The sequence below is a fragment of the Apiospora marii genome (assembly GCF_038362585.1).
Source record: "Apiospora marii strain CBS 49790 chromosome Unknown utg000009l_segment0_segment0, whole genome shotgun sequence".
NCBI lineage: Eukaryota > Fungi > Ascomycota > Sordariomycetes > Amphisphaeriales > Apiosporaceae > Apiospora > Apiospora marii.
This window is the reverse complement of record NW_027117381.1, coordinates 162,278-188,838: the sequence shown is the minus strand read 5'-3', so window position 1 is coordinate 188,838 and position 26,561 is coordinate 162,278. Positions and strand designations below refer to the sequence as shown.

Below are 26,561 nucleotides of genomic sequence, written 5' to 3'. Positions count from 1 at the left end.
CCAGTAGCATTTATGGCACAGGTCAAAAGTGCCATCGTTGCATTCTTGGCAATCTGTTATATTTTCATTTCGGGTCAGCAACCTGTGTGGATAGGAACCTGGGTAGAGATCTTACGGAAGAAAACGCCGCGCCATACTGCCGTCTTGCATGCATTACAGCTAGCTCCGCCATTCCCCAGCTCAGCAAAATACGGTGATGGGTCGTTGGTGTCCGGGGTATAAGCCCAGAGTGAGGCTCGGAGGTTGTGGCTTGTGGGATTCAAGCACGTTTCGCCCCCAATGTAGCACCTTGCGCAAAGATCAAAGTTGCCTGACCGGCAGTCCAGACATTCTGCACGTCATGATATGATATCAGTCAAGCAGCAACATAAAGGACGAGGCAAACGGGCATCACGTTACTTACGATAATATATACCTTGGTGTATATGACCACCACATCTATCACATCCCAGGCATTTCGTGCGAAGGGGTGCATATTGCCGCTCAGGGATATAGGTCTCGCCTGCAGTACTAACCTGGAGGTTATGCAGCCCGGTACGGCAGGGGCAACGCTCGCCGGCGTCGTAGCAGCGGTTGCATAAGTCGAAATCATCGTTTGAACAAGCGCAGCAATCTGATGTGTGTCAGTCACTTGATAGGGATGTTTTCTGGTTGGGACAGTCACCACTCACGCTTATAGCATCCCTTGGTGATCTTAATGTCACAATAGTCACACAAAAGACCGCCGACCTGCAGCTGGCGTTTGCAGTCCAACGTACTCCTCATCCTTTCCCATGAATCTCTACTTTCCAGAGTCACCGCAAGCCAGGTCAACGTTTGCGATGCCACTAGACTAGCCAGTGTCTTCTCTGTGCGCTCGGCAGCCTGAGCGCCCATTGCAAAGCCGGCTGTCTCGGCAAAGAATCCGTAGTCATATGCAGGTTGAGAGGTAAGCGCGTAATCGTCGGAAAAATCATAAGTCATCGCAGTGCGGTTGGAAAGACAGTGTGCAACCACGCCAGGCTCGGCGACGAACCCTTTTTCAAACCCGACGCTGGCATCCCCAGGATTGTCCACCATGCCGAGTGCCTGGTTAAGTGCAGACACGGGGACAGGTGATTGCGAGACGTCGTCCACCCCGTAATACACTGGCGGCTGGGTTCGCATGGCGTTTTGCAGCCCGAAAGTGACACCGAGCCCGATATTTGTACCGATCAGGCCGGTAGCCACGGGGATCAAAAGGTCCTTCCAATCCGTTGTATCAAGGGGGATGTTGCGGACTTCAAGCTCCTCGCGGATCATGTCGTACTTCCACTTGCAGAGTTCCCTTTTCCGCAACGCGATTGCGGAAAACACTAGCGGGCCGCAAGACGTGAGAACGGCGAAGCCAACACCTGCGCCTACAGAATAGCAGGCGGCAAACTCGCCCCTGAGCCGTGTTACCTCCTGTGTCTTGAGATCCTCGTCACTATTGGATTTGAGATAGGCCTTGTACTCTCGAGAAGAGAGGCCGACGAAATCATTGTACCCCAAAGGCATGTTGATGGCAGTTCTTCAGTCTGACATAGATTAGAAAGGGACAACTATGGTAGGAACACTGGGAAACAGAGAGGACAAACAAGAGCACTTCGAAGAAAGAAGAAAAGAAGCGGGTTTCATTGGCCATACCACTCGCAAGGGTGATGCAAGAAACTTTTATGAGAAATGTTTTCACTCCCTTGCGCCCCTTCACCATAACAAGGATGGCGGCAGCGCGACGATAGGTCGAGAATCCCACTACTGGCGCCACCATAATTGCTTCTCTAAGTATACAAGTCCATGCACTGTACAGACCTTTCCAGACATTCGTCGAGCCAACACAAGCAGCCAACACTAGCGTCTTCCTAGGGGTACTGGGCGTTCAGCCTCAACCTGCCAACGCATGTATCGAGAATCATACGCCAACACGATTCCCATCACATCTCAGACAAGACGCTTTCCAGGGGTACATAAGGAGTAGAGGAGAAGGTTACGATTATTCTGGGACCGCACTGCGGATTTCGTTTCGGGAAGCAGCGTCTTGGCTTACACCAAGTGCCCGTTGGGTGTCGACGGGTTTGCTGTTGAGTGGCGCAACAGCAGCCATGCCGCTAGTTTGGTTGCCTTATCTCCTCGGTGGCTTGACGTCCAAGTTGCCTCGGCCTCTCAGCTTCCATCTAACCGACCGCACATGTCGAAGCGTACCTAGTTTGCCCAAGATCTTTCCACACGCCCCAAGAAACACTAAAGAGAGACAGTAACACAATGTCATTCGTTTTGCTAGTGTCTAGCCACGCCGTAAATTGATTATGCCATATGGCATTAATAATGCACACCACTGGACTACTAGCTTACACGAATGTGGGCAGCACCACGCACCTACTGATAACGTCACTAACCCGATCCCGGTACGTGAGTCCACGACGATCAAACCCGCCCAGGTCTTTTTGCGCCCAAAAGGCCTCCAGCAGGCGACTGGCGTAGTTGAACGACCGGCTCGTGCCATGTTCCTCAGTCCGCTGGATCAGACCCAAGATCGTTTCTCGCTCCCCGTCGTTGCTAGCCTCACAACCCAATACAAAGACGGGAAACTGGTGATCACAGAACTCGAGCCCGGCCAAGAGGGAGAATCCCCGATCCAGTTGCTGGAGTGTCTTGTTTGCTGTTTGGTTTAGTGCGTTTTCCGAGGCGCGGTTTAAATAGACCAGCATGGCCAATCGGTACACTTCCACTTTCGCTTCCGAGTCGGCCCCGAAGTCGTCGCAGCCGGATATGACGGAGAGGTTGCGAATCCTCCAGTCCAGTATCTGCAGGTAGCTCCTGTGATCCGCCTGCTCCTTGTTAGATCCCCCTGGCGGTATGGGTGTAACTGCTCCGTCGCACATCTGCGAGAGCAGCTCGATATACGCCAACCGCGTTGTTGCAAGTGAAGATGCCTAGAAGTTCAACACAATTTATTAGGGAAGTTCCACAGTGAGATTAGGCCAGTCTCCCTTCTTACTCACCTCTCTATGGACTGTCATTGGAGCAAGTTGAACGCCGGCAAACTCCTTTCTGCACCAGTGCTGCCGACTCCAGCGCGCCAATACGCTGTAGTAGTACACCCAGTCTAGCAGCATGACTACGTCGGGATCATGATGGAAATTGTCGAGGCCGGTAACCCGTATGATGTCCTGGATACCGATGAGGTACGACAACCAATGGCCCGTGGTACAGGATGAATGATGCATCTAGGGGAAACTCGTCAGTGTTACTTCACATCCAGTCCCTATCGACTCTCGGTGTCAGCATCTATTCTTCTTGGGTTGAATACATTGTCTCGAGAAGGAATAGTGGAAATTTCTGGAATAAGCAGTCATTCCATCCCTCGTGAGACACTGGACTAACGTGGAATAAACACTAGAACAGGAAGGAATAAACACCGAAAGTCGCTTACAGGTGAGTGGCCTGGACCATGTTTGGGGAAGGGCTGGCTTTGGAACGAACCTCGTAGGAACACAGCAACATACCAGCAGCCACATGCTGGATTGCCTCGGCGGGGCCGATCTCGCATCCTGAGATGCCGGCCAGGGCCTCGAGTGCCGCAATCTTGTGCTCGGCGGCTCGCGTGTGGACGCCGTGCCGGTGCGTTGAGGAGTACGCAAGGAGAGACTGCTGTACCGCCACTCCGAAGCTTGTGCCATCGCCCGCACTGGCAATCCGCAGCAGCAAAAGACCTAACTGAGCTTGGTCTTGCCCAAAGGTGGAAAAGGACCGCGAAGCGACGGACTGGACTGTGGCTTGCTGTTAGTCAGTAGCTCATGGGAGGGAGAAACAACAGAACGTGGTAAACCCACAGTACTCAAGCATATCTTGCTCTCCGGTCTCTAGCAACCGTGGGTTCCATGGCACCTCTAAGACTGGGTAAGACGTATGCGCTGGTATTTTGTCAGTACCCTGCGACCAGCTGTGATGAGGTGGGGACCAATGGGACAAGGGACCTACTGCGTGGCACGGAGCTGGTGTATGTGTAATGCACGGCGATATCCCCGCACGTGACATTGATCATATGTATTTTACCCGGCACGGATCCTGTATGCGCGCCTCCCTTACGCGGGGGTACATTCCCTGTGGGTAACTGTTTGGCCACCACTGCGCGTCTCGTGTTACTGGCTTTGGGCCACGACAGCTTCAGACCGGATGGTTTGGTAGTGTTTGCTGTCCTATTCTCCGATAGCTTTTCGAGTAGGTTCGTATGGTCGAATTGGGGACATGCTTCCGCCAGGCGCTGAAGGCCGAGGCTTATCTCTTTTGCTGGACTACTCGGCGTCCCAGGGATGCCAGTCAGCGATGCCATGGTAGCGGGTTCAAATGGCACCAGCCAACACTAACACGGGTCGGTGGTAGCAAAATTAGAACGACCAGTAAATTCGACGTATGATATGATGAAATGTAGGTAGGTTGGGTACTTTTCGTTTTGCCCGTTTTCAAGTCTCCTTGCGTCGGCAATTGGGGGTATATGCATCCAGAATCGCTGATTACAAATACGCGAGACCAGTAGCTTGCAGGGGGTGGCATTTTTAGGAATCCCCCGATTGGCTCAGCTAAAAGTCGGTTAGCATTACCCACGCATGTAAGCCCGCATCATCTTTGCCTTTCAATGGCCCAGCATTTATGTACCAGTCCATCTTGTCTCTCCAGTGGTCTTTGTATATGACCGTTGAAGCAAACAAACGCAACGTGATACTACTACCTACCCTCTAACTACGCGGCACTAGCCCCCATGCCCGTATGCGACTCAAGTACCGTGACCCAGCGCGACAGAACCCAATTAGGTTAATGTTTGTGTCAATCGACGTTCCGGTTAAAGCATCCCTGGCGTTAACAATCATATCATCCGGCATGCGCCAACGACCGACCATGAGGATTCGGACCCCAACCCCGAAATATGAACCACCGTCTTCTTAGCTACTTCATTTTCATATAACTGACTTGGCAACTCGCAATGTTTGCTTTATACAAATGTCTATAGGGTTTGGACTGAGTTGGGCCATGCAATGCGACCTTAGAGGTGGCGCCAATGGTTCTGTTTGCTCGAGTAGCTGGACGCAAGGGACGGAAAGATGGCATAGAAATATTGATTCTTGGGGGAGTGTCTGGGAGGATCCCTTTTTGGAGGGTAGCAGGCGCAAGCAAGCGCGCGTCTACCCGCGGCTACTGCGTCTGTCTATATAAGAGGATGCGATTCGTCCTATGTCTGGTAGATGTGGGCACAGACGACGTGGCACAAGTCGTTGACAAGGACTCCAGTTATCATAACCTACCCTATTCTGTGTACTACCTACATGCAATATCCCATCATGCTTTCACCTTATCTTTTGGTCTGGGGCCTCATTCTTCTCAGGGCCTTTGTAGCAGCATCTCCGGTCGCTCTCAACACGCCGTACTATTTCCAGAGAGACGCGGTTACTCGCGCCGAGTTACCATTGGCCACGATTCAGCAAGAACTCGGTTCGCTTCTGTCCCCAGAGTCCGTCGTCATCTTCCTATCGGATGCCCGGTGGAATGAAGTGACTCGCAGATGGCGGACCACGGCCCCGCCGGATGTGCAGGTGGTGGTGCAGCCGGGGTCGGAAGACGACGTTCCCGAGATTGTCAGTTTATCCTCACGCTTCATTTAGATACCAATGCTATACGTTTTCCTTGGCTGACAGAAGCCCTCGACGTGTAGGTCAAGTATTGCAACAAAAACAGTCTCGCGTTCCTTGCAGTCAACCGCGGCCACGGTTTCACCACCTCCTTGGGGAATTTCAAAGGGGTGCAGATCGACTTGAAGCAGCTGACTGGGATCACCACTATGTCCGATAGGAAACCCGCTATGCTCCAGGGTGGCACTTACGTCTCCAATATCGTTGATGCGCTTTGGGAGAAGGGCTATGTCACTAGTAAATGCACATCTGTTCCCTTTGCTCATCAGGACCAAGCCAAGCTGACCACCGCGCTTTCGAGCCAGGCACCGGATCCGTTGACTGTATTGGCGCCGTTGGGACCGCTCTAGGCGGGGGTCATTCTCGCTACGAGGGCATCCACGGCTTGATTGCTGATCAGGTCATCCAGTTCAACGTCGTGTTGGCTGATGGCTCGACTATCGAGGTGAATGAGACCAGTCACGAAGACCTCTTCTGGGCCATGAAAGGCGCCGGCCACAACTTCGGCATCGTCACAAGTATGCGGTTTAAGATCTACCCGGCCGAGGCCAAAACGTGGCATTACCACAATTATGTCTGGAGACAGGACAAGATGGAGTCGGTTTTCAGGGCGTTGAACAAGATCAATGACGACGGCGCCACCCCTCCAGAGTTGGTGAATGCCGGATCGATCGCGTTCAACCAGTCTGTCAGCACAACTGAGGTACTTACGCTCCCATCATGCCTATATCCAACCCCCCAGTCTAACGTTGCAACGTAGGCCACGATAAGCTGGCAATTTTCTTATGCAGGTTCTGCCCAAGACGCCGAGAAACTGCTTGAACCTTTCAACGCCATCGAGGCCGTCTACCAAGAGCAAGGCGACGTGCCCTACCCCGAGATCAGCCGGATCGGCGACCCAGATGCGACGACGTGCAACAGCGACAACTTTGAGCTCTCGACCGTCTTGACCCAGATGTGGAACATCACGACGCAACACCAGCTGCTGGACAACTTCCTCCAAAACGCGGCCAGGTACCCCGAGCTGGGTCAGAATGCCCGCCTGTTCTACGAGGGCTATCCTGTCCAAGCCGTCACGACCGTCGACCCGGCCTCGACTGCGTATCCGCATCGCGATGAATACCACTTAGCGTAGGTTACCCTCTCATCTCTTTACCTTGCCCCATTCTCGCGTGGTTTCCATCCCAAGACCGAGACTGTACTAGTAACGCATCCCCACAAACAGGATATTCATGACCACTGTCCCCGAGGGCAGAGAGGATCTGTCGCCCGCCGCCGCCCAATGGGCCAGGGACGTCTGGGACCTCTTCCAGGCCGGCCGGCCCCCCATGCGCAAGCCGGCCGTCTACGTCAACTACGTGGCGGGCCACGACTTCGAGACCCTCGAGTCCGTCTATGGCCATGAGCCCTGGCGCCTGGCCCGGCTGCGGGACCTGAAGGCCAAGTACGACCCCCAGAATCGCTTCTACTACTTCGTTCCTATCATACCCGAATCATGAGCTGTAAGGAGGGGGTCAGCTAAACCATGAAGTGGCGCTGTTGTTGGTTCGGATATCTCTAGAATCGGTGGGGGCAGTAGGAACATCAACAAGACACGGACTAGGTAATTAAACAACCAGGCTTCTCCCGACAGCTGACAATAGATATAATAGTATAAGAGTAATCGGGCAATTATTACACTCGTATAATTAAATACTTCCTATATACCTCGGTTGTTTATTACTACTGATTATTCCAGTTGAGTGCTTTAAGTATAGGCAATTGACCTGGTTATTCCGGTGTACATTTGATGTCACTTCTGGTGGGGGAATGGCTGACCATTACGAGCTTGAGGGTTTCTGACTGCGCTTAGTGTCCAATGAGTTCAGGGGATCGTTGCATGAGAATAGCATAGGGGTTTTTATTTGTACATGCATTAAGATCAACCCCCAGGCTACTGCCATACCCCGCAGTTGCCACCTTTTTAAAATACGACCTTTCTTTATAAAAAAGCGTATATAAAATCGAATAAAATTAATAAAATTAAATAATTTTAAATATTATAAATATAAACGCTTTTTTTATAAAGGAATTAAAAGTTTAATATTTAAATAATTTTATTTAATTTAATACTTTTATTTTAAAATTAATATTTAAAAATTTAAATTTAATTTTTATAAATATTTTAAAAAATAAAATAGAAAAGAATTAAATTATTAAATATAAATAGTATTAATTAAAAATAACTTATTTAATTTATAAAATTTTAACTATTATTTAAAACAATTTATTTATTTTTAAATAATTAAATATTTAAAGAATTATTATTTTTAAAATTATTTTTAAATTATAAACTCTTTAAAATAGAAAATAAATAAATATCTAAAATTCGTTTTAAAAAATATAATTTTTAATAAATAAAGATAAAAGTATTTATTAAAGTTATTTAAAATATTATTTTTTTAATTTAATATATAATTTATAATATATAGGAATAAGATATATCGTTTATTTAATTAATTAATTAAATAAATTATAATATTTTATAATTATATAATATATAAATATAATAAATAAAACAGTTATATTATATTAAAACTTAATTATAAAAAGTAATTTATTTTATTTTATAGAAAAATAAAATATTATTTTTTATAGTTTTTTCTATTAAAAAAAGAATATTTTTAAAAATAAAAATAATTTAATAACATTTTTATTTAAGAAAATAAAATATATAAAAATGTATAAATTAATAATAATAAATATTATATATAAAATTTAAAAAGTATTTTATTTAATTATATATAAATTAAAAGGAAGTTTTTAATATAAAATTTAACACTTAATTAAATAAATTAATATATATTATAATATTAATTTTAAAAGTAAATTTTATATATTAAATAGCGTTTTTTAATTTTAAAAATAAAGTTATAAATATATTTATTTAAAAGTTTTAAAAATAAAAATATAGATTTTTTATATATTTTTAAATTTTAATATAAATCGTAATTATTTTATTTTATTTTTAAAGTAATTATTATTTAAAACTTTACTTAAATCGCTTTTTAAATCACTTTATATTTTATTTTTATCTTTTTATTCTAAATTAATATTTTAAAATAAAAAGGTAGAGAAATCGGCGATTTAAGTGTAAAATGGGGTGGTAAGTGCGGGGGGTGGCAGCAGCCTGAGGGTTGATCTTACAGCATATTGTGGCCAGGCTTCTTACCCTGCGGTCCAGTCTTGTTAGGTGGGCGACTTAAAGGCTTAATGCAGTAGCTTTCGTCGCCTACCAGCCCCTATCGTCAAGCTAACATATACTCAGTTAGCCTGACTCGTAAAAATCGATCGGGAGATGAAGTCTAGTGGTTACGGCATTTCCTTAGCACGCTCTACTCTGGTAGACTGGTCAAGCTTACCAGCGTTGGCAAGCGCCACGATTGGCCCTTCGAGGATTTCTCGTATTCTCCATTCCCAGTTCCACTTCGTGGCATTGGTCCCTGCGTCCGCGCCGCCCTTCCCGTCGCGGTGGGTCTCTTGGTCTGTCATCTTAAAGGTCAGACTGTATGCTGGCGTCTCTCGGCGCCTCGGCCGCTCGGGCCCGGTCTTCTGCTGCTCGGGCCCGCTCTCTTCCGCCGCTCCCTCGCCGCATTTATATACATGTGGTGGTAATCTAGATAGACATTCGATGGATTGCCCCGAAGTTCCTTCTCTTCAGTGATATAGCCGCCATGCACGACCCGCCAAAAGCCGAAATCGCGTTACACTATGTCGCACCCATTGCCATTGGCCTCTATCTTCTCATTGCGAAGACGATTGCCTCGTGCTTCCTACAAAAGGGGACTGCCAGATCCGCGTCGGGGCAGAGGTGGCGCATCACCATTCTCCTCAGCATAGCGACCCATTCCACCGTGGCCGCCGAGCTGATTTCCACCATCTACCAAGCCGTCACCGAGCCGTCCGCATCATCATCACCACCTCAGGACTATGTCGTCTACCTGATCCTCCTGTCTCTTGTGCTGCTGTCTCTGACGGTCGGCCTGACCGAAGACGCAAAACCGATATGGCGCATATACCTGGGCGCATGGGTTCTGGCACTGGGCCTCGAAGCGCCTCTGCTGGCTCTGCGACTATTGACAACGACCGAGGCTCGAGGGTTTTACGCCACGATACGAATTGTCTCAGAGGTTTTGCGAGTAGGACTATTACTAGCGCTGACCGTGGCCGGGGCTTGGTTCATGTGGTCCGACGGCCGCCGGCGCATCATGTTGTCGGATGACGACAACGACGAGGCCGAGACCTTGATCCCGAGTGACTCGGACATGGACTCGGACTCGGACGGGTCGGAGGGCGGAGAGGCGTACGGTTTCCCCGAGGACTCGGACGGGGAGGACCCCGAGGAGCACCGACGGCTTCGGAAACAGCAGCTGGGCCGCTTGAAAGCAGCCGGCAGCTGGTTCAACTACCTGAAGGCCTACAAGATATTTTGGCCCTTGCTGTGGCCCCGCGGGGATCGCGGGATCCAAGTCTGTCTCGCGGTGGCGGCCCTCGCCGTCATGGCCGAGCGAGCGCTCAACCTCCTCGTGCCGCGGCAGCTGGGCATCATCGGCGAGGAGCTGGCCGCGGGCGCCGGCGACGGGCAGATGCCGTGGAAGTCGATCGGGCTCTGGGTCCTGTTCGCCGCCCTGCGGTCCGAGGCCGGCCTTCCCATGATCAAGGAGCTGCTGCAGGTGCCGGTGCGGCAGGCGACCCGGCAGAACATCATGACGACGTCCTTCAGCCACGTCATGCACCTGTCCATGGACTTCCACAACGAGAAGAGCTCGGGCGAGCTCATCCGGGCCATCGAGCAGGCCTCGGAGCTGCAGGAGATGCTCGAGTTCGTCTGCTTCACCGTGGCGCCCGTCTTCGTCGACCTGGCGGTCGCCCTGGTCTACGTCTACTTCCTGTTCGACGTCTACATGTCGCTGGTGGTGCTCTGCATGGGCCTGGCGTACGTGTGGATCGGCGGCCGGGTCAACTCGCTCAACACGCGGCTGCTGCGCGACTACAACACGACGCTGGTCCGGGAGAGCAAGATCCAGAACGAGGCCATCAACAGCTGGCCCACCGTCGCGCAGTTCAACCGGGCCCCCTTCGAGTGCGGGCGGTACGCCCAGGCGGCCCTGGCGCACCGCGTGGCCGCCGTCAGGTACTACCTGGCCTGGACGGTCGGGGGCGGCGTCCAGTCGGTCGTCATGACGGCCGGCCACCTCGCCGCCACGGTGCTAGCGGCGTGGCGGGTCGCGCACGGCCTCGCCCCCGTCGGCAGCTTCATCACGCTGGCGGCGTACTGGATGACCATCGAGGAGCCCATGTTCGAGGTCACCTACTCGGTCCGCAAAATCACCCAGATGCTGACCAACTCGGAGCGCCTCCTGCAGCTGCTGTCCACCAAGCCCAGCATCGTCGACGCCCCGGATGCCGCCGAGCTGGTGCTAAAGCGTGGCGAGGTGGTCTTTGACGGCGTGGACTTCGCCTACGACGCGCGCAAGCCCACGCTCCGCGGCGTCAGCTTCACGGCCCGGCCGGGCCAGACCGTCGCCCTGGTCGGCGAGACGGGCGGCGGCAAGTCCACCATCCTGAAGCTGCTGTACCGCTACTTCGACGTCGGCGCGGGTGCCGTCCGGATCGACGGCCAAGACATCCGCACTGTCACGCTCGACAGCCTGCGCGCCCAGTTCGCCGTGGTGCCGCAGGACCCGGCCCTGTTCAACCTCAGCATCCGCGAGAACCTGCGGTACGCCCGGCTCGACGCGACCGACGCCGAGGTCGAGGCCGCCTGTCGGGCTGCCGCCGTCCACGACGCCGTCGCGGCCCTGCCGGCCGGGTACGCCACCACGGTGGGCGAGCGCGGGGTCAAGCTGTCGGGCGGGGAGCGGCAGCGGCTGGCGATCGCGCGGGCGATACTGCGCGACGCGCCCATCGTGCTGCTGGACGAGGCGACGAGCATGGTCGACGCCGCGACCGAGGCGGCGATCCAGACGGCGCTGCGGGCGCTGAGCCGGGGGCGGACCACGTTCGTGGTGGCGCATCGGCTGTCCACCGTCCGCGAGGCCGATTGCATCCTCGTTATCCAGGACGGGCGGGTGGCCGAGACGGGGACGCATGCGCAGTTGCTCGAGGCGGGCGGCACGTATGCGCGGCTGTGTGCGAAACAGGCCGGTACACCAGACGATGATCTAATGTCATTTGAAGGGGGCAACGAAGATGGTGCCGGTTAGGTCTGCTGTAGCGCAAGAGACCCTGGATTCCTTATATTTTGCTAGATAAACCAATTTAACATATCATATTGACTTCATCCCAAGAACGCTTTCAATAGCTGTTGATCCCACTCACTACAGCCACTGCTTGTTACCGTAGTGAGAAATGAAGTCTCCGCCATTCTCCTCGACCGTGGCCTTCTCCCACACCGACCGCACGGCCCGGACAGACTCTTCGGGCGTGATGGGGCCAGTGAAGTTGGGCGCGTACTCGGCAAACTTCTTCATCATGCCTCCCATGGCCTCCATCTGATGCGGGGTCACTGCGTTTCAAAGCAGTTTATGGTCAGCCAAGTATTCATCATATGGGGCTTATTCACCAGGGGACGAAATGGCGAGTGGGAGAGAGAACAGGGAGTAATAGGTAAAAGGAAAACTCACATTCAGCATACTTGCCCACGTCCACCGCCCCCGGACTGATGCACATAAACAGCACACCGTCCTTCTTGTACTGGGCGTTGAACTTGGCCGCGGCCATGTTCAAGGCGGCCTTGCTGATGGAGTAGAGGGACCCGACGTCGACCGTGTACTGGTTGACGAAGTCGGTATCGGCCATGCCGGTGGAGATGAGGACGACCTTCTTGGTCTGACCTTTGAGGATAAGGGGCAGGAACAGGTTGCAGAGGTGGATGTTGGAGATGACATTGACGTCGATGGACTTCTTCAGGTCCGCTTCGAGCTCACGTGGCAGGTTGGTGCCCCTGGTTGTCAGATAAGATTAGCTGTCACTATTGTTACATACTGGTAGTTTGAACGACTATGCGTGCTGCATAGATATCTAGGTAGATATCAAAAAAGAAAAGAAAAAAAAAAGAACACAAAAGAAAACTCACACGACACCGATAGGGTCGTAGGCATCGAAGTCCGTGACGTATCCCGCGCTGGCAATGAGATAGTCTAGGCTCCCGCCCGTGATCTTGGCGACGTCCTCTGCGGCTTTCTGGGATACGGACTTGAGTCAGTCATACAAGTTCTCTGTGGTTCCAATCTGTTCCCTCACCTTGAGAGCATCGTAGTTGGTCAACTCGACCTCGAGGAGATGGATGTTGGAGCGGCCCTGGAAGCCGGCATCCTCCGACATCTTTTGGAGGGTCGCCGCCTTGTCGCGGACTGTCCCAATCACAACATCACTGGGATCAGAGGAGAGTTGGCGGAGGAACTCGTACTGGTGGTTTCGTCAGTCGCTTGCCCCTTCAACTTGGACCATGGACCATGACTGCTTCATGGCGGCAGGACTTACACCGAGGCCCCTGGACACACCGGTGACGACGTAAGAAGGCATGGTGAGGATTGAGAGTAAATGTAAAAGCTAACTGGGAATGATGGTAGGAGCTGGTTGATAGAGATAAAAATACCTCTGAAGCTGCCTGAGAGGGTGGTCTTTATATCGCATTTTTGCCTGCTGCGTCGAAGCCATTCTGTCTCATTGCTGATATGTCAGCCGCTTTACGGGGCACAAAGAAGGTCTTTCAAAGTTGCCCAAATTCTTCTCACAAGCAGCACCTGCATTAGCGTGCATCCTACCCGCCCCCCTAGACAGCCACTAATACGCACCCCATCTGCCCATACTTACTTGGCTCCACATGCAGTCTCCCCAGTCTTCCCAAGGTCCTTCCAGGATCAGGGTCAACGACCATTGCCCAAGCGTTCTCCAACATGTTCGATGCCATTCTCTGCTACTTCATTCCGGCAGAGATAAGTGCAACCGATGACAAGGGAATGAGGCATCTTGGCATAGATCTCACCTAGAATTGATATTTGTAAGCCGGAAGTGGATCCTTGCTTACGGACGCTGCAAAATCCAACTGCGCGGCTTCGCTACCCATTCGGCATGAACCTAACCTGCTTCCAGACACGATGCTAACATTCCGCACTGGCCTGCCGTGGCACAATCAAACAGATACATGGCCAGTTGTTCCAGTATGCTGTTGGTCCCCCGATCGTATTTAGCTATTGGACTCATGTGTTAAAGAAGAAGCAATGCATAGTTCGGTTTTCGATGACACGCGAGTCGAAGGCTTTGTATATGAGAAGGGGTTTTGGGGGAAGGAGAGGCCAATGCCGGTCGAACGTAGATAACCTGTCTTCGTCCCATAAATCTCTGTTCGGCTCCTAATTCGATTCAGTAGGTGTCATCAGGTACTCACGGGTGTGTTGGAAAGAACCAGTGTTCTTTTTGTTATGACTCGTATTCATTGTTGACAGGGCTGGCTGGTTATTCTGTATTCTTCCTTGGACGTCTTGCCACGACTTTCAGCGGCAGTTGATGCCGAGTCTCCATCTGCCCGGTTCCAGAATACATGCATGTGTTGCCATACTTTCCAAAGTAGGTAGGTAGTATTAAAAGTGGAGGGAGCGCTATTCCTCCTATGGGGTAGCATCACTCGTGTGTCTATTCAGGGACATCCAGATATGACTGCAATCAGGAAGCCGGCGCTTGACTGGCTGGTATCCTCAGAATGTATGAGACCGTGTGTACTGTTGTCGTCGAACGGAGGCTGATTCGCCGGTGCGTATTTAGCCGATCGAATTGCCATTGGTAGAAGTCAAGAGTATGCCAAAAGTGATTGGTCACGAAGCCTTTGCGGCACTATCTGGTCATGAAGTCCGGCATGACCTTTTGCATCTTCCGATCCCCCGAGGTAGACCTATTTAAGATCTCTTGCTCACTGGCTCTTAGGTTAGTTCCTTTTGAACTGGACGAAGAGTTGCTCTGTATTGTTTACAGATCTGACCCAGAGGAACCGAACCTCCCAACGGCTACTCCCTCAACACACGAAGAGCTAAAACAAAACGGCAACACCATCACTGACCATCATGAAGGCCGTTCTCGTCACATTACTAGCACTTGCCTCAGCAGTGCATGGGCACTGTGAGTATCCTACCAACTAGGTAGTCTCTTACTGTGGCGTAAAAGGGAACCTCAGAGGGAAGGTTCTATCAAGACATTCTCGTTACCAACAAGAGATTTGATCTCTCTATGTCTATCTATAGAAGCTTTACCAAACCAATGCGTAGATGAACCAAATTGCAGAGACTGATCTTATCCCGAAACCGAACCCCCCGAAACAGACAAGTTCCCCCGCCTCATCGCCAACGGCGCATCCACGCAGGACTGGCAATACGTCCGCAAGACGACCAACTACCAATCCAACGGCCCCGTGACGGACGTCTCCTCCACACAATTGCGATGCTACCAGCTCGCCCCGGGCAATGAAGGCGCCCAAACCATGAGCGTGGCGGCGGGCTCCAAGGTCGGGTTCGTGGCCGACTCGGGCATCTCGCACCCGGGCACACTGCAGTTCTACATGGCCAAAGTGCCCCAGGGACAGACGGCCGCCTCCTTTGACGGGTCGGGCGCCGTCTGGTTCAAGATCTTCTCCCAGGGCCCCAACATCGGCGCGGGCGGGCTCACGTGGCCCAGCCAGGGCCTCCGCGACGTCACCGTCACGATCCCGCAGTGCCTCGCGCCGGGCGACTACCTCATTCGGGTCGAGCACATCGCGCTGCACTCGGCCGGCAGCGCCGGGGGTGCGCAATTCTATATCGCGTACGTCTTCTTCATCTTTTCTACCTCTTTTTGTTTCCTTCCCCGGTGCAGTCAGTCTATCTCTGCTGCTCAGTTTTATTCTATCATTGTCGTTGAGAATGCAGTCTAACAACGTGCAGTTGTGGCCAGCTCACCGTCACGGGCAGCGGCACGAAGACTTTCAGCGGCGTGTCCATCCCGGGCGCGTACAAGGCAACGGACCCGGGCATCATGATCAACATTTACTACCCCGTGCCCACGAGCTACACAGCCCCCGGGCCGGCAGTGGTGAAGTGTTGAAGGATCCTGGCAGACTGAAATGTGACGAAATGGGGCGAGAGAGCCGGATAGGTCGGCAAAAGAAACTGGAGCCGAAAGCCAGTGGATGTGCGTCGATGTGTATCTGTCTGTCTATGTTTCTGAAGTCTATAGGGGTATTTGCGTGGGGTTGTCGTCAAAGGAATCAAATGTCGCACTAACTTCCTCTTAGCTGTTGTCTAGGCAGGATACCATAACCTGTCCAGGGATGTTACCTGTCCAGGCCGCGACAGTTCTCCGAACTGATGGCCGCGACCTTTTTGTATTTCGGGGGCACCTCGTAGATCAAGTTGAAGGCCTTCTTGGGGTACTTCTTGAACTTCTTGACGCCCAACGCCTTGGCCACGTCTTTCATGCGCTTGTGCTCCCAGCTGTTTGTTTGAGTAAAGATTAGCTCGAGAATGAGGCAGCCAGCAAAACCCCCAGTTGGGGCAACCTACCAAATAAGAATGTTGCCATCTCCTTTGTAGTTCTTGATAATATCCACGACGCAGTCGATATCATCGCGCTTGCAGGACGTGTCGACGTCGAGACCCATATCCGTTGCCAGAGGCAGCACCGTATCATAAGGTCTCTTTTGTTTCCCGTCTATGATGGATTAGCTAATGAACAAAAGAAACAAGTATTGAAGCACGACAAAAATGCGTCTCGTTGAGTGCACGACTTACTCTTTTTGGGTCTTTGCGCCATGACGTGGGTGATGTTGTAGTCGGATGCGACGCCGAAGACGCCGCGCAGGCACTGTGCGCGTTTCACGCCATCGGAGTTAAGGCCGTCGCCCTTTTTGGACTTCTCGCCGTGGCGGATGAAGTAGACGGTGGGCTTCGCGGCAGCCGCGACAAATGTGGCCGCTAATAGGAGAAAAGTGAAGAAAAGTCGCATTCTATTAAAAATAGTGATAGTAAAACAGGTAAAAACCGGTTTCGGTTTTGCTTAGGTTAGGGGAGAGTGTGAGGAAGTGAACCTGGAAATAGACGGAAAGGTCGGGTCAGATGGGAATAAATGAATGGGGCCTAGGAAAGGAGGTTAGATTAAAGACGGCCGGGCAACTTGGGATGACAACCGATAAGTACTTACTACTAGGCAGGTTTCGCGGCTTGGCCCAAACGAACCATCAAACCGAGTCTAGAATAGAACGGGATGCAAGTAGGTAGATATAGCAATAAAGTTCGAAAATGGAAGATCCAGACCGCGTTCGATGTAGAATGCAGCTGGGCGGATCATCCCAGGTCGTTTTTGGCTGCTGGATGCGAGATGCGAGATGCGAGATGCATGCATGACCGCGGTCAAATGACGCGTTGTTGGTCACGGCCGAGTCGGTCCCCTGGGCATTCCCACGTGCCACGGGTCATTGTTGCCAATAAACCCGCCAATTTTTGGGCGGTATTGGGGGAGATGACTCGCCAGCTCGCCTCGTTCCTGGGCGGTGACACGGGCACTGAGTGCACCATGCGCGCCAAGCTTTGTGGGATCTGCATCCACACATGACATCCATGTATATAACACACGCCCGCGGTCATCAAGCCGCCAGCTGAAACACAAGCAATGTCATAAGCAAAAACTGACTTTTCGGCTAGAATCAAGTCTCGCTACACTTTGCCTCGAAGAGAAACAGGGTCCAACGGCCTCCCGAAGGTACCAAGCCGCTGGGCTCTCTTAACCGATGTTTCTAGCTTTAGTGGCAACCTTCCAACTTTAGCGCAGCGTCGCGACGCTTCTGGAGCAAAAGCAGTGGGATCTCCAACCGAACTCCCGAACCAATCTCCGAGCGAGATACGCGAGTCCATGCAGCAGATGAGGGTAAAAGAAAAACACCCTGCGATATGCAAACCGCCAACGAATGGGATGTTCTCGCAGTACGTTGTTTGTTTGGCTTCGTAAAGGTAGCACTGCACCGACTGCACAGCCCCATGCAAGCCGTTGCCATGCCATACATTCACACTACAACATATACTGCTTAACACTAATAGGGGTCTTGCTTGATGTTATCCAGATGAGTCTATTCTAGTGTGCCATGCGCGGCGGCGAAAAAAAGATACTGTTCACGGATTTAGTGGTATCTGATGACTGATCACAGGTCATAGATGGCAATGCGCAAACAACACCACCATGCACCGCACTCTATGCCATCACAGTCGATCCTTGGACCGTCGTCTTTGCTCAGAGCTTCGTGATGGCACTGCTGCACCGCCTCTCTGATCTCTGCCGCCTCCGCTGTTTCATGGTTGGTCCTTTTTGACAGCTTCGTAAACATCGCTCGGATGGCTGAGCAGTAGACGCTGCAGGGGGAAAGAGAGTAATCGGGAACGACTTCCCTCGCTGCCTCATCGTTGGCAAGACCCAGTAGTGCAAACACCCTGTCTCGCGGGTCAGAGGCGGCTTGTTGGGAGCACGAAGTGAGAAGTGACCCGAGACTCGCGTGCTCAGCTTGGAGTCTCTTCCGTAGGACCACCAGATTGTATGGCGCCATCGTATGGCAGCTGGGCACAGAATAGAGTTCCTTTTCTAGATTGAGGCAGACCATGGCGTAATCTGTCCACGGTAACAGAAGCGGGGATTCCTGGAAAGACGTCCATGACGCCGTCTCTTCGCCGCACAGGAGGATGATTCTTTTGGCTGCGCAAAGTTCCTGGACAATCCAGACACGTGTCCAATAGGGACGCGAAAGAAAACTAAGCTCATCGGCACGCGAAGCCCTGCCGGATGTCGACTCCCTCTGGGCAAGTGCTCGCATGAGATGGCTGCTGTTAGAAGCTTCGGGGCCCAGCCAGGCGATAACACAGTCGGCGCTTTGGTAGATGTCTCGTATCATGCCAACTTGATGCCCTCGCTCTTTATCGTCATCCTGGTTGATGCACATCATGTCAATCCACCAGAAACGTGCATTGCCTTGCTGCACCTTTCTTAGGTGCTGAATGGCTTCCAAAAGAAAGGGCGTGATACCAAACAGGAGGCCGTCCAGATAAACCAAGGCGGTCCGATCGGAGCTACCCCAGGTGTACGAGAGAGCAGTGTACTTCGGAAATTGGTCATCGGTCAATGCATGAGTTGACATTAACAACTCGATGGGCCCATCTTGCCGTGTTGGGTTTTGCAGTGATAATAGTCGAAACGATCTTGTCGAGTTCAGCGGATCGTAGCGAAAAGCCTGTAGTCATCAGTCAGTATCGAATCCAGCCACTTTGAAAACGCCAGACACACCTGCCCCTCACGATAAGGCGTGATGGGTTCATTCGAGCTCATTTCAACACAGGCTTTGGTCAGCGCGGAAACGTTTCAAGGTTGGGATCATTCTTGCTTTCGATGGAGAAAGTGGAAAATGCGAAAGGGTGAGAACCGGTGCATTGCCCCTTATACCAGCAAATGTCCTTAGATAAGCCCGCCGCCACCTTGTGTGACGTTGGGGTCTGGAATGCGATGTTGGGGCCCTAAACGTGACGGCGGGCTGCTGCTGCCTGAGCACCACAAATAACTTGCCTATCCTGGAGATATTCTGCGTGACGACGGGAGTTTCTGTAACGGGCTTCTCTGCAGTGAACTTGGGGTAGTACTGAGGTGGGAATTTGAAAAGAAAGAAAAAGAGCTTGTGCCCTTGAGGGGCTCGAACACGGAGACTGGCAAAAGCGAAGGATGTGGGGGTACCACATCTTTGATCTGCTGTAGGGTAATCGCTACATATGACATCAATGTCAGTCGAATCAGCTACTTCGCTGGAAAAGTTTTGTGTTATTTGGATTGATATGCCTGTCCCTGGAACATATGCTCGCTGAAAGTTGTGGCGTTTGCTGCTGGTGAGAAAGTTTGGCATGTTCCCGGTTCGTCCCCCAGTCGGCGCATGGAATGAACGAACCCAAAACGTATGTTCGGATACCAACATGTTCCTCTCAAGCCGGAAAACGACTGCGTTGAATCGATGTGCGATATAATGTTATAGCACGAAAGAAGAAGGCTGTCATAATATGCCTGTCGATATTCATCTTAAATTATCGAAGACCATGAGTCCTTTTCACCAATATTGCGTTGTTATACTCATGAATCGCTACTACGTCCTGAAATAGTTTCCGAGATCCTCAGATATCCAGTATCTGTGGCTGTACAGTAAAGTGCCCCCTTAGCCAACACCTCAATTGATACCGGAGACATATCTTCGTAAGCAGCCCGGCCATTCTCGTCACTCTTGCGATGCCATTTTCACGATGAGAACACCCTCCCAGCAAAATCCACAGTACTGGAACGAGTCGGAAACGGAGTGGTTGTGGTAAGTCATCTACAGCAGATGAATAGAGAATATAAGAGGTTCTCTGCGCAAGAGAAATGCTGTTGCTGCTGTAAAATATAATCATGTTCGAGACTGAGATACCGCTGTCCCAAATGGAGCAACTGTTGCTTGGCAGAGGCCCCAGAAGAGGGAATGATTAGCACCTTCTGCATATCTCGCTTTTGTTGGAGATATCATGATTCAGTTATGTATGGTCGTCTAGCTGGAGGTTGAGTCCGTGCAGCCCGCGAAAGCTCCAGTCATTTTGGTCTTTCAATGAGGGCGGAGGTCGGGCGCGTGGAAAAGAAAGTCGGACGTGGCTCTAGGGTCACTGATAATGGTAAGTGGGATAAGATCACAGAGATAGGGGTGGGGGTTGGTAGGGGTTCGATTTCCCGACCAAAAAGAAAACCACGTCAAGGCATAAATGGTTGACTGCCGGTGCCTTGCGGCCCCGGCCATCCGCGTTGGAAAGCCGTGGCGGGGTGGTGGTAGACACAGCCCATATCCTGCCACTCCTGCATGCATGCTAGGCATATCTGCGAGACTTACTGTGGTCGCCAGAGAGGCCTTGTTGCACTGCCACTGTAGAAGTTGCCCTCTCATTGGCTGTCCTATTCCCCGCGTTGGAGGGGCTTCTAACGTCTTGTTCTGCCTTAAATCTTGCTGATCAATCCTCTCTTCACATTCATTTCTTCAGAACAATGAGTCCCCATCTGTCATAGTCGTGTGTGCAGGAGATTAAGGACCCTTGCCAGAGGCAGATGCCTAGATACGACACAAGCGCAACTGTCTTATCAACATGGATCCCCTCAGCACCGTCAGTCTGGCTGGAACAGTCATCTCTTTCGTCGACTTCTCCCTCAAGCTGGCTTCGAAAGCCACCGATATTTATAGCTCGGAGAATGGCAGTTCTGATGAAGAGTCCAATCTGGAGACCATCTGCGCAACGTTGTCAGAGTGCAGTGCCAAGCTATCAACGGCGATATCAGGAGGGAGCAATCAGCTCCCCCGCTCCCGCTCCCGCATTCAGGATCTGGCACAGGCCTGTCAGACCGACTGTGCCGCTATGCTGAGAGTCCTCAAGAAGCTGAAAGAGGCTCGAAAGTTTGAGCCGGGGGATAACTCATTCCAACGCCGCACTAAAGCCTTACGTGGCGCTTTGAAGGCCGCTTTCAAAGGCCCTGAATTGAAGAGCATTGAAGCACGTCTCCAACGAACTCAATCGACCTTGACACTTGAGCTTTGCACCATATCCAGGTACGCTGTTGACATCAACTTGACGTGTTGCTCTCTTCGGGTGGCCATTGGCTAAGCAATAGTATTCAGCACGTATCACGAGCGGCATTCAAGGTATCTGGAAGAGTTGAAGAGGACCAGTGCCGAGTACCGAACACACCACACCAAGCAACTAGAAGAAATCCATTTAATCCTGTACAACTTGAAACAAATCAACACTAAAGCCAATCCGTCACTAGCAGATGGCAACTTTCATTATGACGATGTACTGGGGCTTGAGGAGCATATGTCGAGGCTTACCATCGCAACCGACGACATGGCCTATCAGCAGGATATCATCAAGGGCTTGGACTTCGAAAGTTTCCACTTCAGGCAACATCATATCTCTGAGGCCCACAAAGGAACGTATTGCTGGGCCCTACAAGAGGGCAAGCGAGCTGAGTGTCAAGAACGACTTGAAAAATGGTTCGCCGCCGGCACAGGCGACGGCGCCTTCTGGGTCTCGGGGAAACCTGGGTCGGGTAAATCCACCTTCATGAAGTATGTGGCTCGTAGTAACAAGACTATGTGCAAGTTGAGTCGCTGGGCACAAGGTCATCGAGTCATTATTGCAAGTCACTATTTCTGGTCCCGGGGATTGCCTATGCAAAGGTCAGAACAAGGACTTCTGCAGACATTGCTACTGGACATCTTCCGTCAATATCCACATCTGATATCGCAAGTATTCGACGACGATGCAGGTAGCTCATCACGGATAGACGCCGCAAAAAGATCAGATTGGGACGTTCCCCGACTTCGCTCCACACTCGAGACCCTTACCTCCGGGAAAGCCCCTGGCGTGAAATTTTGCATCTTCATCGATGGTCTAGACGAGTGCGATGAGGATCCTGTGGATATGGGCCGATATCTCTTGAAGCTCTCAGAGTCCTCCTTGGTCAAGCTCTGCGTATCCAGCCGCCCTTTGAATGCCTTTGAAGATGCATTCGGTAATGACCGGCTGACAAAGCTGTACATGCATGAGCTGAACGAAGCTGACATATTGCACTACACCCGAAGCCGACTCTTTGGACACCCGCGTTGGGAGCTGTTGCTTGTTCAACGTGCTGACGCCTGCAGCCTAGTGGGAGAGATTGCCGAGCGATCCAGGGGCGTATTCCTGTGGGTCTTTCTCGTGACTGGAATGCTCCGGGAGGGGCTGACAAACGACGATAACTTCACAGACCTCTGCAAGAGGCTGTCTAGTTTCCCATCGGACCTACACGACTTCTTCCAAAACATCATCGGATCTGTCGATCCCGTCTACCAGGAGCGAACGGCTGGCTTTTTGCGGCTGGCTCGAGTTGCTATCGAACCGCTGGAGACATTGATATACTATTTTCACGATGTGCAATACGACGACCAAGACCGGGCTCCGCATCAGTACTCCAACTTCGGAGGCCTCGATGAAGACTACAAGAAGTCCCTGCAGAAATATACATTACGGCGGATAAACGCCTACTGCCGTGGGCTATTGGAATATCGAAACGGAAAGGTGGGGTTCCTCCACCGTTCCGTCGCAGATTTCTTGGATACTCCCGAGATGATTCGGCTCCTGGCAGAGAACAGCCGTGCAGAACTTGACCCGCAATTGTCAATTTTGGACTGTATCGCGTCTTTGTTGGAGACGCAGCGGCATGAGCATAACTTGTTTTCCAATAACTTGCAGATGTCCATGACGTACGCCGCGTTGGTTGAGCGGCGAGGCGATGGCTCTTCTGGAATGGCATACATTCTGCTGGACAAGATCTATGGATATTTGCCACTGCCTAGATCCGTGATACCATTCACAAGGTCAAACTTCATCAAGCTGGCTATGAAAACCCATTTGATAGGGTATATTCATATTTGCCTACAGAGGAATCCAGCATATTGTGACGATCTTGATTCCCACGTGATCAATGTGGTTTTGGAGTTGCCGGCAAGCTCCATGAAAGAAAGGTTGCTCGACATGGTCTTCAAGCATGAGCAGAGACGCGACACAGCCGACGCTCTTCGGCCGTCCAGGGTGACGAAGGCTTGGACGACATATATCAAGACAGTCACAATGGGGCTAACCGGGAATCCCGGAACACCTTGGCGGCAGATGTTGGAGGACCAGAGAATCCCGCGGATGTTTCTGGAACATGGGGCTGACCCAAACGCCGTGATTACGGTGAAAAACGACTCCCGAAATCAACACTCTACTGCATGGGTAGAAATGCTCAGGCCCGCCTTTAGACATCGCCTTGAGGAAAGAAGTCGGCAAAAGTGCTTGGCAATGATGGATACATTGATCCACCACGGCGCCCAGTTTTGGGAACGTCCAATGGGAGCTCAGATATACAGCCTGATCATGAATGAGCTGCACAAACGGGGCTTAAACCGAAAGGACCAGAAGATTAGCCCGGGTATGGATCAACTGTTTAGCTCTGGGCGAGAGTTTACTGCCAATGTAATGGCGCGACTCTTGCCTGGGGCAGATTGGGACATATCTCGGTTCTGGCCTGCTATTGAGATGTATCTTGGAGCAGAACTGTTCGAAACCATGCGAGCGAGGTGTGTCGCGGCTACAAATGGCCGGGCGCATCCCAAGAGCTTGGTCAAAGCCAGTCGCTCTCGATCGACGAGTCCTAGTGACATGCCAGCGAGAAAGCGACGACGGCAGCTTCCTGGGAATGACGCCAGACAAGGCGGGCAGAAACGTCTGCTGACGACACCGTCGGTCCAAAATTACTACGTGATCAGCGACTCTGATGATGATGGCAGGAAGCCGGCGATCAAAAGTACGGGCACTGGAACAGCAAATGACCCGCTCAGTATCGATGATGACTCCGATTGATATTGACCCTTCTAGTAAGAGTCTCACTAGAGGACACCTATTTTAAGACTTTTCTACTTCACTACCCAACGCACTGTTAGTACTGCAACAAGGCCGCAGTCAGTGCTACCAACACTAGGCATCAGTATTACTCTTCTTGGAATAACAGGGTACCTCATGATTGGTTACGGCAACTCCCTGAATAACGGGATTAGTTGCCCCCTTAGATAGCAAACATTAACAACTGGAGTGGAGGAAGTGGTTCGATATACACGTCTGATCGCCCCAAAATCAAAAGTCCGTTGCTCTTTTGTCTGATTATCTCCCTTGAGACACAACGTGAAAGACGAGCTTGGAATAGTTGTACAACATGCTCTATCCCTCCAATCAGCCTGACGCCGTACGCCCATCATGGAGATATAATTCTCACTTTGCCGTGGAAGGAAGCGAAAGTGTTAAGCCGAGATTGGCAACTACTGACACAGCGAAAGAGTGGATGGCAGATCTGACACTACCACCTCGAGCTGGCCATGCTTCTTGTTCAAAGACGTACGGTGCCGTAATTTCTGTCAGGCGACATAACATGCCTCTGGTAATCGCCGCCCTGGGAGACGGCATTGCGGTATTGTTGGTCGTGGTATTCCGCAGCAACTATGTCTTCCTGCTGGCGATAGTACAGCTCGGTGTCATCCATGATGCTGCTCGAAGAGTTTTTGTTCGACCAAGGCCAGCAGAGGCCGAGGAGGCCGAACACAGAGTATGCCATGGTGTGATGCTGCTTGATGGTGTTGTCTGGATGCAATGGCGTTTTGTGTGGTTGTATATTGGGTTTGAAGAGAAGTGGTTGTTTTTGGCTGATAGTATTGGAAGACGGTGCGATGAAATAATGGGATAGGAGAGCAGTCTTTTGTATGCATGCCTCGGAGTTGCCAGAAGGACTGGAGATAGGTTTTCTGGTGATTATAGTTGTTGGATGCCATTAGCAAGCTTCTATTGGCCCACAGCGGCGAGTAACCTTGTATAGTGCCAAGGTTTTGGTAACAAGGGGGTCAAGATTTAGGCTTGCAACTCCGCATCGTACTTCTTCTATACCTGTTGAGTAAGAAGCTATAGTGACATCCACACCGAGTCGAGATGATGCATATAAATAAAGCGAGTACCAAGGCATTTGATCACTGCATATGAAAAACCAACGCCATTCTTGTCCGCTGGGTTGTTAGCAGCGTTTTATGGCAGGCAGGCTATGATAATTCCTTCTGGGCTAGATCTCGGTTGAGAGATGCACAGGCCTGTACGCCACGAGAAGTTCATGGCTTACAGTGAGAGCGTAATCAGAATCCATGATGTCCTTGACTACTAGCCTCCTATGTTGTCGTATGGATAAGAGGTCACTCTTCATATCAAACATAAACGCAGCGATATCCCAGCATCAGAATAGCATGCTATTGACGTGAAGAACGCGGCTACTCCGCACGAAACCCCCTTCTTGTGAGTCTCACGAAGCCATCATACAAGAGACAGACAAGCCGCACCCAATCTTGCACCTTCAACATGAGTTAACCTCACAGAATGCTTGCCCTCGCGTTTCCATGGGACAAGACCCGCGAGTTGGCATGGCATAGCCCCTTACTTCTTACCACCGCCGCTGCTGCTGCCACTGCCGAAGCCGCCGCTCGGGGGAGTGTAGGTGCTAACGCCGCTGGCGCTCTCGTGGTAGGTCGAGCCGTTGGGGTTGCTGTTTGTCATCGTCAGCTTCGTATCTCATATGTGTGGCAGGCGTGTGTTGAGTCGACTAGGTGTTGACTGGGTCTTACTTACCTGTAGTAGTACGAGCCGTCGCTGAGAAAGACGCACATCATGTAAGTTTATCATGGCATCATGCATCCAGGAACTATGAGGGCGGCTTATATCTCACCTGTTTGAGTAGTGGTACGAGTTGGAGTTGGCGGCCGAGCTGCCGTAGTCGCGAGAGCAGTAGTGGTTGCCCTGGTGGTGAATCATCATCAGCTGGGGCGGACGCTTTCGTAAGCAACAAGAGCCCCCGGACTTACCTGGCTGTTGGTGCCCGAGGAGTTGGAGGAGTAACCTGAGTTGTTGTTGTTAGGCATCTTGACTTTGGTTGTCTGGCCGCGAGATTGAGTGTGTCTTTTGTGGTATCGATGTTGCGAGAAAGTTACGATGGATAGGTCAAAACGCGAGAACCGATCGTGAAATGGCTGCAAGTGCAAGCGGATAGTGAGAGGGAAGAAGATGAAACAGTACCTCCCACCCAAGTGCGGGGGAGCCCTTTTTATCTGACAGATGGACCCTGCGATGCTTGCAGGGCTTTGCTTGCTTTCCATGCAGCTCCCATGAGTCTAAAGCCAAAACCTGTATGTGGCTTGCAGCAAAGGAGTGAGAAGAAGCACATATC

General features: G+C 51.3%; 11 protein-coding genes across 11 annotated transcripts; 4 read left to right on the top strand and 7 right to left on the bottom strand.

Moving 5' to 3' along the window:
* Positions 1-660: 660 nt before the first annotated feature.
* Positions 661-1,518, bottom strand: PG985_011548 (uncharacterized protein; the record flags this gene model as incomplete). The annotated part of the gene is made up of 1 exon (XM_066831315.1): positions 661-1,518. The coding sequence occupies one exon, from the start codon at positions 1,516-1,518 to the stop codon at positions 661-663; it is 858 nt and encodes a 285-aa protein (XP_066679365.1).
* An 830-nt stretch (positions 1,519-2,348) lies between these two features.
* PG985_011547 (uncharacterized protein) lies at positions 2,349-3,846 on the bottom strand (the record flags this gene model as incomplete). Its single annotated transcript, XM_066831314.1, has 4 exons — positions 2,349-2,933; positions 3,003-3,227; positions 3,484-3,770; positions 3,834-3,846. 4 exons carry the CDS (start codon positions 3,844-3,846, stop codon positions 2,349-2,351), a joined length of 1,110 nt encoding a protein of 369 aa, XP_066679364.1.
* A 1,490-nt stretch (positions 3,847-5,336) lies between these two features.
* Positions 5,337-7,183, top strand: PG985_011546 (FAD binding domain-containing protein; the record flags this gene model as incomplete). The annotated part of the gene is made up of 5 exons (XM_066831313.1): positions 5,337-5,630; positions 5,708-5,921; positions 5,990-6,387; positions 6,445-6,815; positions 6,910-7,183. The coding sequence occupies 5 exons, from the start codon at positions 5,337-5,339 to the stop codon at positions 7,181-7,183; spliced, it is 1,551 nt and encodes a 516-aa protein (XP_066679363.1).
* A 2,214-nt stretch (positions 7,184-9,397) lies between these two features.
* PG985_011545 (heavy metal tolerance protein precursor) lies at positions 9,398-11,929 on the top strand (the record flags this gene model as incomplete). Its single annotated transcript, XM_066831312.1, has 1 exon — positions 9,398-11,929. One exon carries the CDS (start codon positions 9,398-9,400, stop codon positions 11,927-11,929), a length of 2,532 nt encoding a protein of 843 aa, XP_066679362.1.
* A 114-nt stretch (positions 11,930-12,043) lies between these two features.
* Positions 12,044-13,250, bottom strand: PG985_011544 (uncharacterized protein; the record flags this gene model as incomplete). Its single annotated transcript, XM_066831311.1, has 5 exons — positions 12,044-12,231; positions 12,350-12,669; positions 12,802-12,908; positions 12,969-13,133; positions 13,209-13,250. 5 exons carry the CDS (start codon positions 13,248-13,250, stop codon positions 12,044-12,046), a joined length of 822 nt encoding a protein of 273 aa, XP_066679361.1.
* A 1,535-nt stretch (positions 13,251-14,785) lies between these two features.
* Positions 14,786-15,797, top strand: PG985_011543 (uncharacterized protein; the record flags this gene model as incomplete). Its single annotated transcript, XM_066831310.1, has 3 exons — positions 14,786-14,840; positions 15,041-15,518; positions 15,638-15,797. The coding sequence occupies 3 exons, from the start codon at positions 14,786-14,788 to the stop codon at positions 15,795-15,797; spliced, it is 693 nt and encodes a 230-aa protein (XP_066679360.1).
* A 229-nt stretch (positions 15,798-16,026) lies between these two features.
* On the bottom strand, positions 16,027-16,664 carry PG985_011542 (uncharacterized protein; the record flags this gene model as incomplete). The annotated part of the gene is made up of 3 exons (XM_066831309.1): positions 16,027-16,186; positions 16,256-16,403; positions 16,484-16,664. Coding segments are annotated over 3 exons (489 nt in total), but the record flags the coding sequence as incomplete, so codon positions are not given.
* A 1,222-nt stretch (positions 16,665-17,886) lies between these two features.
* Positions 17,887-19,058, bottom strand: PG985_011541 (uncharacterized protein; the record flags this gene model as incomplete). Its single annotated transcript, XM_066831308.1, has 2 exons — positions 17,887-18,963; positions 19,017-19,058. 2 exons carry the CDS (start codon positions 19,056-19,058, stop codon positions 17,887-17,889), a joined length of 1,119 nt encoding a protein of 372 aa, XP_066679358.1.
* Positions 19,059-20,875: 1,817 nt separating this feature from the next.
* Positions 20,876-24,169, top strand: PG985_011540 (uncharacterized protein; the record flags this gene model as incomplete). Its single annotated transcript, XM_066831307.1, has 3 exons — positions 20,876-21,333; positions 21,403-23,037; positions 24,076-24,169. 3 exons carry the CDS (start codon positions 20,876-20,878, stop codon positions 24,167-24,169), a joined length of 2,187 nt encoding a protein of 728 aa, XP_066679357.1.
* A 520-nt stretch (positions 24,170-24,689) lies between these two features.
* On the bottom strand, positions 24,690-24,914 carry PG985_011539 (uncharacterized protein; the record flags this gene model as incomplete). Its single annotated transcript, XM_066831306.1, has 1 exon — positions 24,690-24,914. One exon carries the CDS (start codon positions 24,912-24,914, stop codon positions 24,690-24,692), a length of 225 nt encoding a protein of 74 aa, XP_066679356.1.
* An 860-nt stretch (positions 24,915-25,774) lies between these two features.
* On the bottom strand, positions 25,775-26,256 carry PG985_011538 (uncharacterized protein; the record flags this gene model as incomplete). Its single annotated transcript, XM_066831305.1, has 3 exons — positions 25,775-25,883; positions 26,064-26,134; positions 26,200-26,256. The coding sequence occupies 3 exons, from the start codon at positions 26,254-26,256 to the stop codon at positions 25,775-25,777; spliced, it is 237 nt and encodes a 78-aa protein (XP_066679355.1).
* Between the last annotated feature and the right edge of the window lie 305 nt (positions 26,257-26,561).